Source organism: Bos javanicus, chromosome 2 (genome assembly GCF_032452875.1).
Source record: "Bos javanicus breed banteng chromosome 2, ARS-OSU_banteng_1.0, whole genome shotgun sequence".
Lineage (NCBI taxonomy): Eukaryota > Metazoa > Chordata > Mammalia > Artiodactyla > Bovidae > Bos > Bos javanicus.
In genome coordinates, this window is record NC_083869.1 from 90,348,687 (window position 1) to 90,368,535 (window position 19,849).

Here is a 19,849-nt window from a genome sequence, read left to right on the forward strand (position 1 = left end):
TTTATTGACTCAAATGGGGTTTATCAAAAAAGAAGGCTCATTCTTCTACCTACTCAAACTCAAGAGAAATCTTACTAATCTCCACTAAAAAAATCAAATGAGTACAAATTACCTGTTAAATAACCATGGATTTTAGTAACTACAGCAAAAAATTTTCAATCCCACATTATGACAATAACATGTGTGTGCTAAGTTGCTTCAGTCGTGTCCGACTCTGTGCGACCCTATGGACTACAGCTCACCAGCCTCCTCTGTCCATGGAATTCTCCAGACAAGAATACTGGAGTGGGTTGCTATGCCCTCCTCCAGGGCACGAGATCAAACCCACGTCTCTTACGTCTCCTGCACTCGCAGGCAGGTTCTTTACCACCAGCAATACCTGGGAAGCCCCAACAATAACATGAGGGGCAGATTATATATTTAGTCTAAAAGCAAATCAGGCCAAACCAGATACAGAGGCAAAAGAACTATTTTCCTCCCCAAAGTTTAGTTCATTGAATTTAACCAAGTTTGATTCCTGGGTGGCTGGCATGGTAACAAGTCAGAGGCTTGACAGGAACAACTACATAGAAAGGTGTTTAGATACTATTTCATAATCCCAAAAGGGAATTTCCACTGATCTTGCTAACTTTTTATTCCTATTATCTACTGACTGCATTAAAGGTTTCTCTTTGTATAATAGTCAGATTTGGTAGCCCCTTTGAAACATGAAAAGCTTTGTATGGGTAAAGCTTTAAGGAAAATCATACCAATGTTAATTTTTAATGATCCAGATCTTGTACAGAAGTAACCTGTTGTTTGGTTCACAACCGAATGAATAAAATGACACCTGACAACTCTGTTTTCTTATTAAAAATGTTCTCAGTATTGTCCAATTAATACACTTAGCCTTCATAAAATCATCTTTTTTTAGAGACGAATAGGAACCTTATCCTCTCAACTAAACTGTGAGAGAAGAAGCAGAATACTGTACCTCGTGATATCATCAAAGACACCATATCCTGCTTTCTTATCCATTACCCACTGGCCAATGAACATACTGGGAGAAGAGGAAGTCAGCTTGCCGCTTCGCAGGAGACCATGACCATGACGCATATTATCTTGAAAACAGCCTTCAAACACTTCACCAGAGGCATAACTGTGGTTAGAAAGAATGGATAAAGATCACAAGCATACTGAATTCTGATGCTCATTTTTACAAAGTTTAGGAAATTCAAAATTATACTCATGTCTCACTGGTATTTGTTTATTTATATGACTATTTTTCACCATCAAAAATCTCACTTTTGAATGACTGAGTTTAAGAAGTTGAAGATGTTATGGGGGGAATTTTATGCTAACATGGGGGAAAATGTGTCCCTTATGGGAAAATGATAATGAGTGATCTCTGGAAGAATGACAGGTTTTATCCATACTAGAGCTATGCAATAAATATCAGATAAATTCACAAGCAAGAAGGAGATTCTATGAGAAAGTTATGGCTTACAATGATTTTACAGTTTTAAGAACTAAATAATAAGCTAATATCTTCATCCTGTGATAGATGAGAGGCTGATATTTAAAAGAAGAGTCAACACATTTTCAGTCATTAAGGATAAGTAAAATTTACTGCTTGGAAATAGAAAATTCAGGTTTACATGATTTTTCTTTTAAATTTATTTTTAATTGGAAGATAATGGCTTCACAATATTGTATTGGCTTCTGCCATACAACAATGTAAACCCACCCTAAGTATATATACATGTCCTCCCTCTTGAACCTCTTTCCCACCTCCCACCCCATCCCACCTCTCTAGGTTGTCATAGAGTACTGCTGTGAGCTCCCTGTGTTAAACAGCAACTTCTCATTAGCAACCAGTCAGCAACCTTTCCAATGCTATTACCTATAGACTCCTTGACCACACATTTTTCCTTCTTTCCAATGACCCACATAATGGTCTTCTTTGTTCAGTGCTTTGTTTGGGATTCTATATTCTCCGTATCTGCCAAGGAAAATAAAAACATTTTAAGATGCATATATGACATACTCACTTTTGGTATGAATATGTTGGTAAATGTAACAAGAACAGAGAAAAGATCTACCTAGAAGAGTAAATGGGTTATTGGTTTACGTGGTTTTCTATTACCTAAGCTATCTGGCAAGTATTAGAGGAATGGGATATCAACATCATTACAGAGTAACTAGGTGTTTTATCCCAAGTCCAATGAAAAACAGGAAATCTGTGTCCTAGGCCTATTTTTGCACCTAATCAGCTGCATCAGCTTGGGTAAGTCTAGGTACCCAGCTCCCTCATCTGTGTAATAAGGCAGGTAAATCAAGAGTATCTCAAGTCTCTTCTCATTCTGAAATTCTATGAAATAGAGATTAAAAGACATCAAAATTATATAAAATTAATTATAAAAATTATAAAAAAATATAAAATTAATTATATTATCACACACACAAAAATCACCTATCCAATTTATATAATAATCTTTTTATATAGTAAAATAAATTAGTTCTCTAACATGAAACAAAACACTTCATTGCCATACATTTATCATGTAAACACATTTATAGTGTTAGAAAACTTGACTTGTTTATATAAAAATAACATCATCTGAATATCATTAAGATAAATACAATTTAGAAGATTTCCCCTTCAACAGATCACAGAAATTAAAGATGAATTAAAATTACTGAAGGGAAAACTTCCTTTGTGTAAAGGGGGCACTTGATCTCAACAGTCTCAACATCAACATTACCCAAGGTTCTCAGTCCTTACAACTGAGAAATGGATAGAAAAAACAGTCCTATGTCAACAGATAGAAGCTGTGTAATTTAAGGTCATCAGCTGTCAAAGCAAATGATTCATTCTAGGTAAAACAAGGCTGCAGCCTGGATTCCTAGCTCTCTTCATGTTCATACCTGTACATAAGTCCTAATCCATTTCCAAAAACATAAAACAAAATTCTACTGTCTTGAAAATAACTGTGAGCACAAAATAATGCACTTTAAGACACTTATGTTCACTATGTCCTTACCCATCTTCCAAGCCATTCCTGAACATGCCAGAATACATCTTTCCATCTGGCCACTTCAAAACCCCTCTGGAAATGCATAAGCAAAGAATGATACATGTCAGTTAAAGTTTCCGATAATCAGTACTTCTTCAGTAGTTAGACTACCATCCTGACTCCAGACATGTATCAAATCATGAACATGCTAACCTGCCATGAGGCTTCCCTGAAAGCCAGCGTCCATCATAGGTTGCGTCCTTTAGGCGAGGATCCTTGTAGAAAGTGTATTTGGCACTGCGTGAAATTGGTGGTTCCTGCCTCTGAATACTGCTGCCACTTCCATAAGGTGGAATATCAGACATCCCCCTCAAAGCCTGATCCACAGCTTGGCTTATAGCCCGGAGCCACTTTGTCTAAGAGCAAAAAGTACATGCCAGTAAGCTTAAGGCAACAACTCATCAAGCATTGCTTTAAATCTTGATAGCTTTCCTTACTGTGGAAATTTCGTCTGACTCCTAACACTCTCTTTATTAAGTAATACTGATTGGCTCTTAAAATTGATTGCTTTATGTTTAAAATTCATTGCAAGCAAGAACAATTTGTATTTCTTCCTCACTACCATAAAAGACAGAAACAGTCAGGCCAAAGATGGAAAGAAAATACCGTAAGACTAACCTTTTCCTGGGGTGTTGATGAAATGAGAGTGAACTGCTCCTCGGGTGTAGTTATCTTTAGGCCATTCCTAAAATGTGCACAAGAATAAAGGCCAGTAGGTAAAACAACCTGTTATTATAACATCAATCCTCAAACATGAAAAGCAACTTATTTCAAGAGGATGAGAAGTCAATCAGATGTAAATGCAGTCTTGCCCTGGGTTTGGGTCCCATAGTGGGGAAAGGACACAGTTTCTTTGCTCTGGGTTAAACAATGGGGATGTAAGCAGTGGAGAAGCCCTTCCAACACTCATCATGTTGGCTCTTCATGATCTTCCCGCTAGGCCACTTACTATCTATGTGTTGGGATGGTGAGCACTCGTGTACACAACAGCGAGGCCTCTTGAGCTTTTATTTGTCTAAGGAAGCAACCTGGGTAAGTAACACAAGAAGGGAATGTGGTAGGGGGACACTTACACACCACCAGCTTCTTCAGAAAGTGGCTCAGCCCACAGAGTGGCCAAAGGGAAAACATGGTGTGTGGAGAACTGAAACAAAGAATATGGAGACACGTCTGAGAAGGCCGATGTGGGCCCTGAAGTTGCTGCTGCAGAACCCCTTTCAAGTGGTTAAGTCCACCTCAGCCACATCCCCATAACACAGCCAACCCCAGTGGTCTCGCCATGTTTGCAGCTATGGACCCCTTCACATGGCTGACACTCATTTTCAATTTGGAAACTAAAACAGCTCCTGGAAGTCTAGCCTGTGCCACCAAGCAAACTAAACATTCTCTTTCACTCAAGTGTTTCAGTAAAATCACAACAGTTTATAAAATAAACTGATGGTACGATTAATTAAATACTCATAGTACTGCCCCTTCCATGGCCTCTTTTGAGGTGAGGAAGCTAACCTACCTGGGCATGGACTAGGGCATCATTAAAGAGAATGAACCAGTTCACAGAAAACCTCCCAGCGTGCTGCAGGGACAGGGCCCGGTTGCTGCTCTCACACAGCAGCCGACGCTCAGGCTTCCGCAAGGAATCCTGGGATTGAAAACAAATACAAAATCAAAGTATCAAAATTATTTTATGCAAGGAGAAAAAGAAAAAAAATACAAATTACATTTAGGAGAATTTGTTGGTCATAGCTTAGCTTGGTGTTAATAAACTTAAATTCAGATGGGATCCAAACATTTCATAAAAGCAGAGCTCAAAGGAAAATAAAAAAGACAGGAAAGTGGCTCAGTTGGTAAATCTGCCTGCTATGCAGGAAACCCAAGTTCAATTCCAGGGTCAGGAAGATCCCCTAGAGAAGGAAATGGCAACCTACTCCAGTACCCTTGCCTGGAGAATTTCACAGACAGAGGAGCCAGGTAAGCTACAGTCATGGGATTGCAAAGAGTTGGACATGACTATGCTACTAACTTTCATTTTCTGGAACAAACAAAAGAAGAGGCATATTCAGAAAAGATTCCCAGAGATGAGGGAAGGTGCTGATTCTCAGAACCCCCATGGCTGTGGCCCTTAGATCACCCTTAGAAAAGGGGTCACTATAGCACCATTACCATAAACAAGTGAGGAGTCAAGAAAATTATGGCAGCTATTACAGCTATGCCTGCTGTCTGTGGGGTAAGACCATTGGCATGGTTTACCGTCATTTTTCCAGGAAAGGTCTTCCAGAAACTCAGTGTGTATTCTGCTTCCTTCCTTTTCCTGCCGAGATGGAGAGCAAGTGACTCATAACAAGAGCTGGAATCCTGCAGCTTCTGGTATTCTGGAGATGTCTAGAGGCCAATAATTAAGAGGGGGGGTAACGGATATATAACAATAGTCCAGAATTTGTAGACTCACTGTGGTTTAAATAGGTAGTAATAAATTTAGGGAAGGAAGCCAGCCTAAGAAAAGACATGGTACACTAAAGGGAACTGAGAAAAAAGAAGACTGTCTCCAGAAAATTCTACCACATACAGTTACACATGTATCACATACAGGTACATATGGAATAGGTGAAGAACTCAAGAGGGAAAAGAAACAAACACTGGCAGTTACCAGTAAGGAGAAAAGCAGAGAACTCAGGATAGGAGTGGAATTATCAATGGTTTTGGTCTCAGGATCCCTCTATTTTGCTTCTGTGGGCTATATCTCTTGATATTTATCATATCGGAAAATAAAGTTTAAAAAATTTTAAATCTTTATTAATTCAAATATAACAATTTTTAATGAAAATTAAGATTTTCAAAACAAAAAATGTTTCATATTAGAAGCGGCACTGTTCCACATTTTTTCAAATCTCTTTATTATGTGAGTTAAAAGATAACGGCCGGATTTTCATATCTGACACTGCATTTAATCTGTTGAGACTGTTTAGTTCAAACAAATGAAGAAAATCTTGCTTTATACAGTTGGAAATACAGCTGAAATTAGATCAGTTTGGGGTAACACCAAAACCAGACAAAAGAAAAGACCTACAAGACCACAATAGGATCAAATATAAAAAGACCACATAAATTCCTAGATCATTCTGAAGACAATATCTGTCCTAAATGAGGACCCCAAGATATAAAAAATTCTAAACTATAAGAAACCCTAGAATCATTATGGTTTCTCTAGAGCCCTTCAGAATGGAAACTAAAACAACACATTTCAGTACAAGTTCAAAAATGACTATCTTAGGACCGGCTTTAATATACACTCATATCCTAGAATGATGCTAATTATCTAGGACTCTACTTAACTAAGTTTATACAGAAAGTGATCTAGTTAACATTTGAGAAAATCCTATAACACTACTGATTTTTCACAGCATATGTCAAAGTGACCCAAATACCTGGCATTAAGTCTACCATGAATCCAGGCCAGGTGCCAACGCCACACGGCCTTAGAAGGTGTGTCATTATAGGCAGGGTTTTAAACAGCTCTGTTTAACTTGTAACTTGTACTCAGTATGTACTCAAAGTTGGACAACTACTGAATGAGTAGCAAAACTGGGTCTCAGCTTTAGACTGACATAAAATGAATAAAATTAATCTTGTCAAAGCCCTGAAAGGAAATTGAATCCATAGCAAAGAACACTAGATAAACCTACAGTCATACTTTCCTCTTTCATTTCCCTGAAGAAAAATAAATTTAGTGGAGTTCCAGATCTGGGGATAGAATAATTCAAACAAAAAACTATGATCCTTGGCGTCACAAGAGATACATATGTGAGCTTACCACTTCAAAACAAGTAGCAAGTTTTAGCAAAACTTTTGCATAACTATGAAGCCGTCTGATTGGCAAGAAAAACAGAGTATTCAAAATTTCCATCAACTGGGTGTTTTCCTCATCCACTTCTGATAAATCTTGCAACAGTTCCTGGTTTTTATTTAGGAAATCACTGAAGGTAGAGACAAAATGGGATTCAGTTAATCATTTTGATATTGACAATATGCATGATATAAATAGAAGTATTTCACCACATACTACTTTCTTCAAAATGTACATTTTTAGGTGCTATGAGAGAAAGTAATAGATGATTAATACAATGAAATAAACATGATGTAATTAAAACAATTTCCCTGCCTATAAATATGGGATTTTTGAGTATGAAAAGTAGTAAATGGTAGCAACAGTAACACTGTAATAGATATGGTGCATCACAGACTTGTGCCTAAAGTTCTAGGAAATGAATCATACATCCCACAGTTACAGGGAATAACTGGAGACAAGCTGACACAGTTACCTGTTGATTTCCAAGTAGGAAGTCACAGCAATAAATGGAAAAACCAACTGTTCTAAACACTTGTGCTAAACACAAATACTGGAAGAAAAACAAAGTTCTTTGCTCTAACAAAACTGGCATGGAATACTAAATACTGCTAATTTCTTTTTTTTCAATTTGTGATCATCTAATAAGCGTTTATTACAAAGGCGTATTAAAAGGTGGCCAGTACTACAATTAACAGCGAACAGTAAAGCAAATTGTATGTGTGGATTTTAATGCTGAGATCACTGAAAAAACATTCCAAACTGAAACTAATATTTACTTTTTATATTCAATTATGAAGTTAAGTCACTCAGTCGTGTCCAACTTTTTGCGACCCCACGGACTATATATAGTCCATGGAATTCTCCAGGCCAGAATACTTGAGTGGGTAGCCTTTCCTTTCTCCAGGGGATCTTCGCAACCCAGGGATCAAACCCAGGTCTCCTGCATTGCAGGCAGATTCTTTACCAGCTGAGCCACAAGAGAAGCCCATGTGTGTGCTCAGTTGCTCAGTCGTTTCCAACTCTTTGTGGCTGTAACCCGCCAGGGTCCTCTGTCCATGGAATTTTCCAGGCAAGAATACTAGAGCGGGTTGCCATTTCCTATTCCAGGGGATCTTCCCGATCCCGAGATCAAACCCACATCTTCTGAGTCTTCTGTATTGGCAGGAGGACTTTTTTTATCACTAGCGGCTTCCCAGGCGGCTTCCCAGGTGGCGCTAGTGATAAAAAAATCTTCCTGCCAATATTGTAGACTCAAAGATGTGGGTTTGATCTCGGGATCAGGAAGATGCCCTGGAATAGGAAATGGCAACCCGCTCTAGTATTCTTGCCTGGAAAATTCCATGGACAGAGGACCCTGGCGGGTTACAGCCCATGGGGCCACAGAGAGTTGGAAATGACTGAGCAACTGAGCACACACAATATAAGTTCATGATTAAAATTTTACTGCAAATTTTAAGGCTGGTCAGTAACCATTGAGATTATCCACACCACACTACAACACTTAAAAGATCTGTAAAGAAGTAAGAGGGCTTCCTTTGTGGCTCAGCTGGTAAACAATCTGCCTGCAATGCAGAAGACCTGGGTTCGATTCCTGGGTTGGGAAGATCCCCTGGAGAAGGGAAAGGCAGCTCAGACGGTAAAGCGTCTGCCTACAATGCGGGAGGCCTGGGTTCGATCCCTGAGTTGGGAAGGTCCCCTGGAGAAGGAAATGGCAACCCACTCCAGTACCCTTGCCTGGAAAATCTCATGGACAGAGGAGACTGGTAGGCTACAGTCCATGGGGTCACAAAGAGTCGGACACGACTGAGTGACTTCACTTTCACCCACTCCAATATTCTGGCCTGGAGAATTGCATGGACTGTATAGTCCATGAGTTGGTGGAACAGAATAATAATCATTATCTGCCACTTAATGAACAATAATTATGTGCCAAGTACTGCCCTCATTGCTTTGTAAGCACGATACTATAACTTTTAGCTACAAGGCTTCAAAAACAAAACAATGTCACACAAGGCTATAAAACAAAAATGAGTAATTTTAGAATCCCTTAGAGAACTATGGAATAAAGAGATGTTTAACTCAGAAATTATAAAACATTATCTTGGAAAGATGGAAAAATATGTAATAATTTCCAGGAACCCATAAGTTCAATGGCACAAACTGGACTGCTATACAATGTAATTAAGAGATCTTGGAGAGTGTGCTGCAGGGAACATGGCCCAGATTTTTGTTTATATTTGGCTTGTTGGATGGTCCTACTTACTCCTCCATGTTCTGCTGGGGAAACTCTCTTAACCTTACATAAGTATTCTGCTTTGACCAGCTCCTGAGAGATGGAGGTGGTACATGCTGAACACATAATCCCTCTGTCCACATTTCTGCTGGATGCCCAGTACTGGACCAAGAATATTCCAACTCTCGTGAACCTTATTATTTTTCTGAACTCACTGAAGTACTTGCCTATAAATCTTCCCAAAAGGAGCCCTAGTATGCGCTCAGAAAACCTGAACTACTCTGTTTAGCATATTTTCTCTTGGGAGTCTTTAATCCAATAGTGGCAATATTGCTCTTTCTTTATACGGTTAGGTTTGTACTTGTCACCCAAAAAATAAATACATTAAAGGTAGAAACAACCCAAGTGTCCGTCAACAGATGAATAGACAATCAAAATGTGGTATATTCCTAAAATGGAATATTATTCAGACACACAATGAGATGAAATTTTGATATATGGTATCACATGGATGGACTTTGAAAAATCATGCTTAAGGAGATAAGCCAGACACAGAAAGACAACTACTGTATGATTCCACTTATGTGAGGTACCTAGAGCAGGGAAATTGAGAAAGACAGGAAATAGAATAGAGGTTACCAGGGGCTGGTGGAGGAGGGGAAGTCATTTTTAATGGGTACAGAATTTTTGTTGGGGATGATAAAAAGTTTGGTGTGTAGACAGTGGCTTGTACAACACGTGAATGTACCTGATGCCACAGAAATTGTACCCTTAGGAATGGTTAAAATGATAAATATTATGTATATTTTACTACAATATTAAAAAAAAAAAAAAAACCTTTATGAAGATCAAACTACCAGGCTAGTCTGAGGTGAATGTCTAAGTGATAAACCAGCTGAGTGAGGAAAACGTGGGCAGGGTCACTACCTGCCTGTGGGCCCACTAGTATGTTCTAGAGATTCTCAAATGGTTCTTTTTAAATGAATATCTTAAAATTCTGATCTTGTAAACAGAAGTATAAAAAGAAGTTATTACTGCCTTTAACTATGTAAAACCATGGGATTCATGGACCATCACTTCGGAAAGGCTGCCCAAATCCAAATTTAACATCTGCTGCCATAGCTCAGAGTCACCCAGAGTTCATTAATTGCTTTCTACCCATCCAGGCTCTAGCAAGAGGCTTTCACTTACGTTATTGTGAACTCAACTCTTAAATACTAGCTCTTCCTAGGCACTCAAAAACACAGGCTGCTATAAAACATGTTCTTTGGTTGTTAGAATAACTGGAAACTATGCATTTGCTTACATGGCAGGTTTAGCAAGAAGCTGGAATCCTCCCATAACCAGGAAATTTGTAATAGATGTGCAATACCTTGAGCAAAAAAGAAAACACACAGATATTAGTGTAAAAGTAAATTTGCTCTTCAGAGTTTTGAACAAGCATCTGGAATAAACACTTCTTGGTATCTCATGAGTGAGTTTCACTTCAGAACTTTGTGATGTTAATAATCATGAACTACGTAGGGCATATTATGTGATCATCACAACAATCAGGAGTAAAAGGCCATTTTCGTAAAGATGTTAATAGGAATTTTTTAAAAAACACTTTAAGCTGTGCAGAAGATGCTAGAAGTATCTTTATTAGGTATGTTTTACTTTGGTAATTTAACAAATGTGAGAAAATACGATTTAAGTTATTGGATTTTAAAAAAATTTTCTCTAATCTTCACTTTAAGTCTTCCAATTAAGTCTTCAGAAATAAACAATAGGGAAGGTAAGAATATATGTTTAAAAGAGCTTAAGCGAAAAAGTGTTAGAAAGTGTTGGTAAAGTACTGATCTACAGTTAGAGGAAGTCATGACATACTGCTTCGCACCACATACATTTCTTCCACACTCCTGGGCCGGCAAATAAAATCAACCGACTTTGACAAAGACGACAAATTCCTGCTAAAAACACCCCAAGGTACTGAACACTTAAAAATAGTTACAATGGTAAATTTTATGTGTATTTTACCACAATTATAAATAATTTTTAAAATTCATACACAAATCAAGTTTTTTACCTGCCCAGTATATAGGAATACATTTTAAAAACCCAAGGAATCAAAATAAAAGCATTTCCAAGCATAAGTCCTAAAGTATTACAGCAGAAAAAGAGAAATACACATGAGATCTATACAAGTCAAAACAAAAAATTTATACCAATAAAAGCTGAAACCTTCACACATACAAAAATCTAGTTTAAAAAAGTAAATTCATATCAAATTATGCTACTTTTTATGTCCGAAAGAAGATGAGTTAAAAGACTCTAACAAGGGTAATTCCTCCCAGACAACAGCCAACAGCTTCAAATATACTCAGTTTTGCTTAGAACTAAAATCACATAATCCATCTGCACATTTATGCCTAAGTCTGTAAGGAAATACACTAAGATTATTAACAATGGCTGTTTCTGATAGTAGGATTATGAGTGACTTTAAAATCAATATTTCAGATCAATAGCATAACCTAATACACATTAAAGTAACACTTAAATTATGCCTCACATCACAATGCCAAAATGAAAATGAAAAAGGCAAAAGAAAAAGTGAGAAATACTGACTATTTCAAATACACTTGGGATATTTTACTTGAAAAACATGAAAAGAACCTTGGATCACTATCCTAGGTTTTATTACAATAAGATCTTTATTTTTAAACCCTCCTTTACACAACAGTGAAAAGCAGGCATTGGAAGAGCTCCATATTTACAATCATTAGTTGATCTTAAAATAATCTGTTTACTTATTTCTTCAAATTTTAGTATAATTTATTTAAGTACAAAATTGTTCTCTAAAGACCCATCTTTATTATAGTACATTTTGTAAATTAAGAATACTATCATTCTGCTAGAATGCAGAAGGAAATTTGAGAATGCATTATTTCTTTTTAAAATTTTCCCCTCTTAGAGCAAACTAAAATTGTAGTGACATGGAGCTATATAGTTGACTTAAGATTAAAGCACTGCTTTGCAATTTCTATTACCTTATAGAACTCTCCCTAATCTAGTCTCTTCTGATTAAGGAGCTGTTCTCCTTGGCAGAATAACCCTGCAGAGACTGAACATGACACGGGACTGGATACTTGCTCTGTATAACTATCCAAGAAGAGACTTGCATGCTTCAGGATGACCAAACTCCTGGCTTCCTTTATCCCCTGAAGGAAGCTGCTCAGTGAGGTTCCATGCTGACCAATTAGGTAACACAGCTTGCTGAATCGGCTTGCCACTTCCTGCAACAGCTGGACTGTATTTGCAGTGCCCAGATTTTCTGGAACAAAACGATGATGATGATGACATAACCTAAAGACTCATTATATAAATACTTTCTTATGATCAAGATTATGAATTTTCCTTTACTAAAAATTCTTAACATGTTGAAATGGACTCTCAACTATGGAACCCAAATAATTTATGGAACCCAAATAATCACAGTGGTTAAAATGCAGAGATCAGTGTCCAGTCATTTCAAGAACTTGTTAAAAACACATTCATGGGACCCCTACAGATTCTGACTCAGCAGCCAGAGTTTAGACACCAGGATGGATATTTTTTTAAAGCACTTTCCAGGTAATTCCGAAGACCAGCCAATATTTGATAACCACTGTGCAAATCCAACTCTCTTCTCATCTTGAAGTCATCTAAGGCCAAGGGAAAGGAAGTGAAATGTCTACCTTTACACAACTGGTTAGTAACAGCCAGGAATTAAACTCACTTCTATAGCTATACCTTTGTCAACATTTCCCACTTTTACACTGACTTCAGCTCTGCTTGCCCCCTGGATAAGCCCTGTCCTTCCATGCAAAGAAAAAGATTCCAAAAAGATTGCCTTTGATCAGGATTAAGACTAAGTCTAAGACTGATTTAGACTGCCTCGGTTACTCTTAACTTTATAAAGGACATCAGGAGATTACTACTTTTTCCCAGTCCAAAATACCCAATTTGTAGGACTTCTAAGAAGTAAGGCTGATGAGCAGACCACATGAAACCAATATAGAAATCAGGAATCAGAACAGGAAAAGAGTAGGTTTCACTTTCTTTTCAGAGCAATCCAGGAAGCCTCCAGCTTGGACTGCTTCCTATCTCTTGCCAAAGTTCTAGGAAGCTGGGGCCCACCCACTGGAGGAGTATTTATAGAACAGGAACTCTACAACATTTAAAAAAGCAAAACATGTTAAAAACAAAAACAAATGCTGACTGTCTCCAGCTTATATAGGGACTGAATTCAGAAAGACTGTAAGTTAGTTGTTTGAAAAATAGATGTTTTCCCATTAAAAACAATGGACTGACCTACACAAGCCAGTCACCCTAATGTGAAAAAGTGATGCATGAACAGGGCACAATTTAAGTACTAGAGTACTGGTCTGAATTCTGTGGCCTCACAGGGGGTCGAGTTCAGGTGAATGAAAGAGAAAAAAGGTCCTTTCCATTTTCTGAGAGTAGGGTCAAACCTACAAAAGCTTTTGACTAGGGGAAGTTAATCTTTAATAGCCCACCCACCCATCTCCATTCTGCATTCCTTTATAACCTCCTGGAGATCCCAGTATTGTATTTCTGGACAGTAGCACCCCACTGAGAACCACTGTAATCTATTTTCTCCATATTATCTCCTTACCTTCAATCCCTGTTGTCACTGATTACAGCTAAGGGATAAGATTTAATCAATTTCTGCTAACGTGGGGGGTAAGATCCTTAACATTCTTACAGTTATTCACATTTTGAGATATTACTTGTAAATCCAAATGAAGTTCTACTTGATAAAATTCTAAGAAGCAGAACAAAGAAAATGAAAATTTGGAGTAGTATATAAGCTATCTTGGGGCTTGCCTGGTGGCCTAGATGGTAAAGAATCTGCCTGCAATGCAGGAGACCGGGTTTGACCTCTGGGACCAGAAGATCCCCTGGAGAAGTGAATGGCAACCCATTCCAGTATTCTTGCCTGGAGAATTCCACGGACAGAGGAGTCCAGCGGGTACACGGGGGTCTCAAAGAGTCGGACATGACTGAGTGACTAATACTTTCACTTTACACTTTTAGGGTATCTTAGAACTAGTGCAGCTAGAAGTGTTGTTTAGAAGTCTGACTCCTAGGATCAACTTTTCCACAGTTGCTCTGCTTCTCTGCCATGGATCTTATGAAAGCTCCATGTTTCTACTTCCATAAGTAACAGGACCTCTGCGGGTGCCAGGACAGCGGAGCTAGGCTACCAGCAAAGAGGAAATGGCTTGTAAGCTGTTGACCATCTGGGCACAAAAGAAGAGACTGGAAAGAAAGGAGCAGAGTACAACTCAAACAAAAAGTTTTCTTTATTTGTGATATAGGAAGAAGAGGTAAAACAAGACTCCTGATAACTGACTGGCTGGTACTTACCTAAACCAAGAAGAGGCCTGAGAATCTGGGACTTGATATCACTTAGTTTTGAATAGAAGCGTCTTTCAGTAGTAGCCAACTCATGGAGACTGGCAATATATCCCATAATGTTTTTGTCCACCAAGGCTAGATAACTGTCTTTTCCTGCTGTCACTCTGCTTATATACCCAAGCTAAAACAGGAGAAGAAAGAGATTAAAAATAAAATCTAATTTACTAGCAGTAATTTGGGTACTGAAGTTAGTTCATAACAGCTGGTGAGAGCCAAAAGCTAACTACGCAGGAATTCTGCAGCAAGTTGGTTAAATCATTAATAGTTTGAAAGTGGCAATAGTGAATTTACTAAAAAAAAAAAAAAAAAGCCTGGAAAACATTACAAATCAGAGCTTTTGAGTTTACTTTTTAGGGCTGGTTTACCAGTATACTGTTGTTATATACATATAACACAATCTATATAACTATAAACATCTATAGTATTATTTATTGCCACAATACCTTTTATTTCACTTTACACAGAGTTAGAACCATAAATACTCTAAATATACAAAGATCCAAATGATACAAATACATGTCTCAGGACTTCTTTTTGCATTAAACAGATGAGAGCAGAGACCATCTCTATGCTGTATGTCAAAATATCAAGGATCTAGGAGCTATATTTTAAAAGCACAACAGATATATGGCAAAACCAATACAATACTGTAAAGTAATTAGCCTCCAATTAAAATAAATAAATTTATATTAAAAAAATAGATACGCAACAAGCAAAAAAAAAAAGTACAACAGAAAGAGATTTTCTTTAAAAGTGGACTTTGTCATTTATTCATGATAGCAGTGAACAAAAACATTTGATGTCTTTGTCACATATCCCTATTAAACTAGGCAACCAAGCTGCAGGCTCAATACACTATTAAGAGCCCATGGTAACTAAAGACACAGATTGAGCCTCATCGCTTTCATCAGCCCATTTTATCCTTTACCTGGACTGTGGAATCTTTAATGAGGAATGTGGAGTCAGGGCCAAGAACTACAAAGAGTCAATTAGTATGTCTGGAATAACAGGCTATATACAGGTCAAGAGTCAAATCTTGGCCAGTGTTACCTTTAGCAAGAAAGATCTTGCCCTTATTACGCATTTAGCCAGAAAAACAAAGGATTAAAAAAAAAAAAACAATCCATAGGATATATTATTCAGTAAGAATAAAAAACCCAGAATGCACAAGCTTTGAAGGTTAATTTCCTTGCAATGTGTGAGGAAAAAGAAAACTAGAAACAGACCAATGGTATTAAGTTTAAGAAAAAGAGGTAAGCAGTAAGAAAGCAAATAAATTCAGATCAACAACGGAAAAATAAGTTAACAGTAGTAAACAAAAGAAAAAGCTAAGAGAAGAGGGGAAGCGATGGAAAACAGTATGGTTGGTGGCCTGTCAGGTCTGCCACGAGCCCATCTCAGGCCCCTGCAATTTTCACTTTCTACTAACAGTTAAAAATTTGTTATTCAATTTCTATTCTGATTCATTTCTGAGGACTCCATTAACACAGTCAGAAAACTTTGCTGTGAAATAAATATTTTTAACATTCCTATGTGAGGGTGTTACATCAACAATCATTTATAAAAGCATTTACTTCAACAAATATTTATGAAATATACATAAATATAGCTATAAATGAGAGAGCCTAAAATCCCTACTCTAATGAATTTTACAGTTAAGGAGGACAGACAATAAACAAAATAAGTAAACTCTATAGAGGGTGAGATGATGACATGCACTGTGGAGAGAAATAAGGCAGGAAAAGGAGATGAGGAGTGAAGGGGGATGGGAAGCAGCTTGCAATTTTAAATATATTAGTCAGGGACACTTAATAACAGGCATACATACAAACAGCAATAGTGTTACGGGATGTGGGCCTTAGGATCTAATTCCTGTTCACCTTACTACAGGAGAGGAGGACTGGCATCTTAGTACCACTGTGATTCTCTGGAAGGTTGTCACCTTCTGTCGGGTCCAGCCGGCCACTGTAACATAACCCAGGCTGGAAGTCTTCGGTATCCACTAAAAACAGGGAATAATCCTGGCCTGCAGCCACACTCCAGACTCCATTTTCACTGTTCACCTGCAGTGACAGGAAGACATGTCTGTCTGATATGAAGGAATCAGATGCAACTCCAAGTCCACGATAACTAGAATGTTAGGTTACCTGAACAAGTGGAATAAAAGTCACGTCTCAGAGGGCAAAACTCACCCAGAAACATACCCAATCAACTGCGGAACAGATGCAGCAGTGAAAAGGAACCCTGTTCAGCCAGTAAATGTAGAACTGGATTGTTAAGTCGCCAGTCCAGGTTCGATGCACGATACTGGATGCTTGGGGCTGGTACATTGGGACGACCCAGAGGGATGGTATGGGGAGGGAGGAGGGAGGAGGGTTCAGGATGGGGAACACATGTATTATCTGTGGCGGATTCATTTCGATATTTGCCAAAACCAATACAATATTGTAAAGTTTAAAAATAAAATAAAATTTAAAAAAAAACTGAAAAATTGGAATTCAAAAAGAAAAAAACTACACATTTGATATTTTAATTGTTATTTTTGGAAGCTGTCATAGGACTTAGCCTGTACTATAATCAAAGACCCAAAAACTTCTAGAGCCCTATTCTACAGCTAGGACACACCTTTGTCCATTCATATTCTGCTATGTACACAAAAATCAATGTAAAAAGAAAACCTAACTAGGCTAAATTCCATTCTGGCCAACTAAACCCATGAGTGCGAAAATTGCTTTCTGACTTGGAACTCACTAATTCTCACATGATTTCACTGTGTCCCAGGATGTTGCAACAGGCAGAAACCCCCAGAAGCCCATCTACAAGGATCCCCTAGACCAATGGTGCTCAACAAGAAGCTTTTGCAGCAGCAGCAGCAATCATCTAGGAACACATGAGAAATGCAAACTCAGGCCACAGAGCCACTGAGGGGAGGTACTGGGCAGTTGGCTTTGACAAGCTCTTCAGGTGTTTCTGATATATGCAAAAGTTTGAGAACCACTGCCTTAAACCAATGGCTTTAGGTTTCCAGGATTCCAGGTAGTGATTCAGGAGCCACCATGGAAAGGCAGGTGCCTGGGTTCTATCCCCACCCACCTCCATCCCTCAACTAAGACAGTCCTACAGTTATCTGTTTTATGTAGGGGATTCAGCACAAGGTTTCGTTTGAAGGAAGTGTTCTGCTACGAAAACCACTGCCCCATCCTGCAGACCCAGCTTCAGCCATGACTCGTATAACAATAAAGCAAAAAAATTTCTTATCTTGAGATTCCATGTCTAGATCTGGTTCACATCCTGGGTGATTAGGTGATAGTGTGTGTGTTACTATCACGCACATCTCCACTACTTTACAGTTATCCTCTTCAGGCATGACATTATCTTCTCAAATTCAGGCTATCTATAAAATTGACTTCCTGCTGGTTTTGCAAAGAATGAATTAAAATTTTTGCAGGAGGAAAGAGTTGTCTTCCTAGTTTCTAATCAAAACTAATTCAGGTCTCACTCTGCCTTGATTTTAATTCACACATTAATTTAAATGACTTCAAAATAATTTTCTCAAATAAAAAACCAAAATAAAACCTTCCCCCAAATAAAGACCAAACTAATGATGTTGCATTTTCAGAGGTATAGGTAAACAGTAATGAAACTAAAACCTTATAACAAACTCTATTCTCTCGTCTGACTCTAAAATGTTAAATAAAAATTGTATTTGCAGCATCTCCATGCTGGATTATAAAACTTTTCTTAGTAGGAATATAAGCATGTTCTAATTTATTCAAATGAACAGAAAACAAGAAACAATGATTTACCATATTTTTATGTGTAATAAAATATCAGAAATTGAATTTGCTGTTCAGTTGCCAAGTCATGTCCAACTCCTCAGGACACATTATTCAAAACTGAATAGCTGACCACTAAAACATTTTATGCTAAAAATATTTAAGATTGGAGCTAGAAATAACAACTGTTCTGTAATGTTTCATTTAAGACTTTCCTTCCCAGTAAAATTAGTTCACTGGAAGGAAAGGTAACAGGTAAAGGTCTTATGTAGTGATGGATGCACAGGGTACACTGAATACATGAATCACTGGAATACATATTAACTGTAGCTCATATGTTGAATCAGGTTCCTGAAACTCAAGTAAACATCCTTTTCTAGTCTCTAATACTCTCAGGGCAGAGAGCATGCATCAGGATGGAGAGGATTCAAATTAGAAACACATGAGCCCCATATCCCATTCTTTTAGGCTATTGGGCTATCATCATGCCTACTCTCTGCCCACATGCCCACAACACATCCGTTCCCCAAACAAACAGATCTCATATGAGGAGCCAATACTACTGATGAATTCTGTATTTCTGCAGAACATTGTGACAGAAAAAAAAGGGTGAGAAACGGTCCTCTAAAACTGCACCCATTACATAAACTAAAACCAATTCATACAGCAGTGAAGAAATTATCTATACTTTTAGCTTCCCTATAGAAAACAAAAAGGGTTACAAAAAGGTTTTACTACTGTGTACATAAAAACAAAACAAACCATCAAATAATGTTATGTAAAAGTTACACTTAAAAGAAAGTCAAACTTAAGTGAGAAGTCGAAGAGTAGGCATTATTCGGTGGTATAAAGCTTAGAAGTCAATCTCACAGTCCAAGAAACATTTGCTTTAAAATAACTTGTTCATTTTTACTTAAAAAAAAAAACAACACAGAACTATGAATACTTAGTGAAGCTAGGAAAAAAAGAAATATTAATACAAACTAACACATCAAAAATGGGGAACATTTTGCCTGAAAACAAGCAGCTTCAGTTTTTTAAAAATTTTAATGTACGTGATAACAAACAGGTTACAAGTATACAATTCTCCTAATTTTATAAAACAAGAATTGGAGAAATATAGTGTTATAACTTAGAATTCTGGAATAAGCTGCTGTAAAAGTTATCAAGGTTACAAAAGTACCTTTGCAAGACGGGGAACTGTTGTTGGAAAATCTGAATGCCCAAGTTGACCAAAGGTGTTGCTCCCCCATGAGTAAACCTATTAGAAAACCACAGGAAACTAGGTAAGAGGCGTGCCACTGATTTTTGCATGCCAATTCTGAACTTTTATAGTAACACATATATACCAAGAGTTACACACAAATTACTTATCCTCGTCTTTCCACTCTTTAGAAAATTCATTTTAACTAACATTTCTCAGGACTTTATTACCTGCCAGGCCCTGTTCTTAATATATTTTGTGTATTAATTAATGTTT

The 19,849-nt window shown here is 37.6% G+C and overlaps 1 protein-coding gene across 3 annotated transcripts in view; it reads right to left on the reverse strand.

Moving 5' to 3' along the window:
• The window catches only part of ALS2 (alsin Rho guanine nucleotide exchange factor ALS2), a 61,730-nt gene that overhangs the window by 14,714 nt on the left and 27,167 nt on the right, over positions 1 to 19,849 (reverse strand). For all 3 annotated transcript variants that reach the window (XM_061381691.1, XM_061381690.1, XM_061381689.1), the window contains exons 8-21: positions 19,553 to 19,630; positions 16,474 to 16,656; positions 14,543 to 14,714; positions 12,263 to 12,443; positions 10,440 to 10,505; positions 6,865 to 7,027; positions 5,304 to 5,435; positions 4,567 to 4,695; positions 4,130 to 4,200; positions 3,675 to 3,741; positions 3,210 to 3,412; positions 3,024 to 3,089; positions 1,883 to 1,981; positions 974 to 1,138 (exon numbers count right to left, since the gene is read on the reverse strand). In XM_061381691.1, the coding sequence (XP_061237675.1) occupies positions 974 to 1,138; positions 1,883 to 1,981; positions 3,024 to 3,089; positions 3,210 to 3,412; positions 3,675 to 3,741; positions 4,130 to 4,200; positions 4,567 to 4,695; positions 5,304 to 5,435; positions 6,865 to 7,027; positions 10,440 to 10,505; positions 12,263 to 12,443; positions 14,543 to 14,714; positions 16,474 to 16,656; positions 19,553 to 19,630 (1,775 nt within the window). The remainder of the gene's footprint in view (positions 1 to 973; positions 1,139 to 1,882; positions 1,982 to 3,023; positions 3,090 to 3,209; positions 3,413 to 3,674; positions 3,742 to 4,129; positions 4,201 to 4,566; positions 4,696 to 5,303; positions 5,436 to 6,864; positions 7,028 to 10,439; positions 10,506 to 12,262; positions 12,444 to 14,542; positions 14,715 to 16,473; positions 16,657 to 19,552; positions 19,631 to 19,849) is intronic.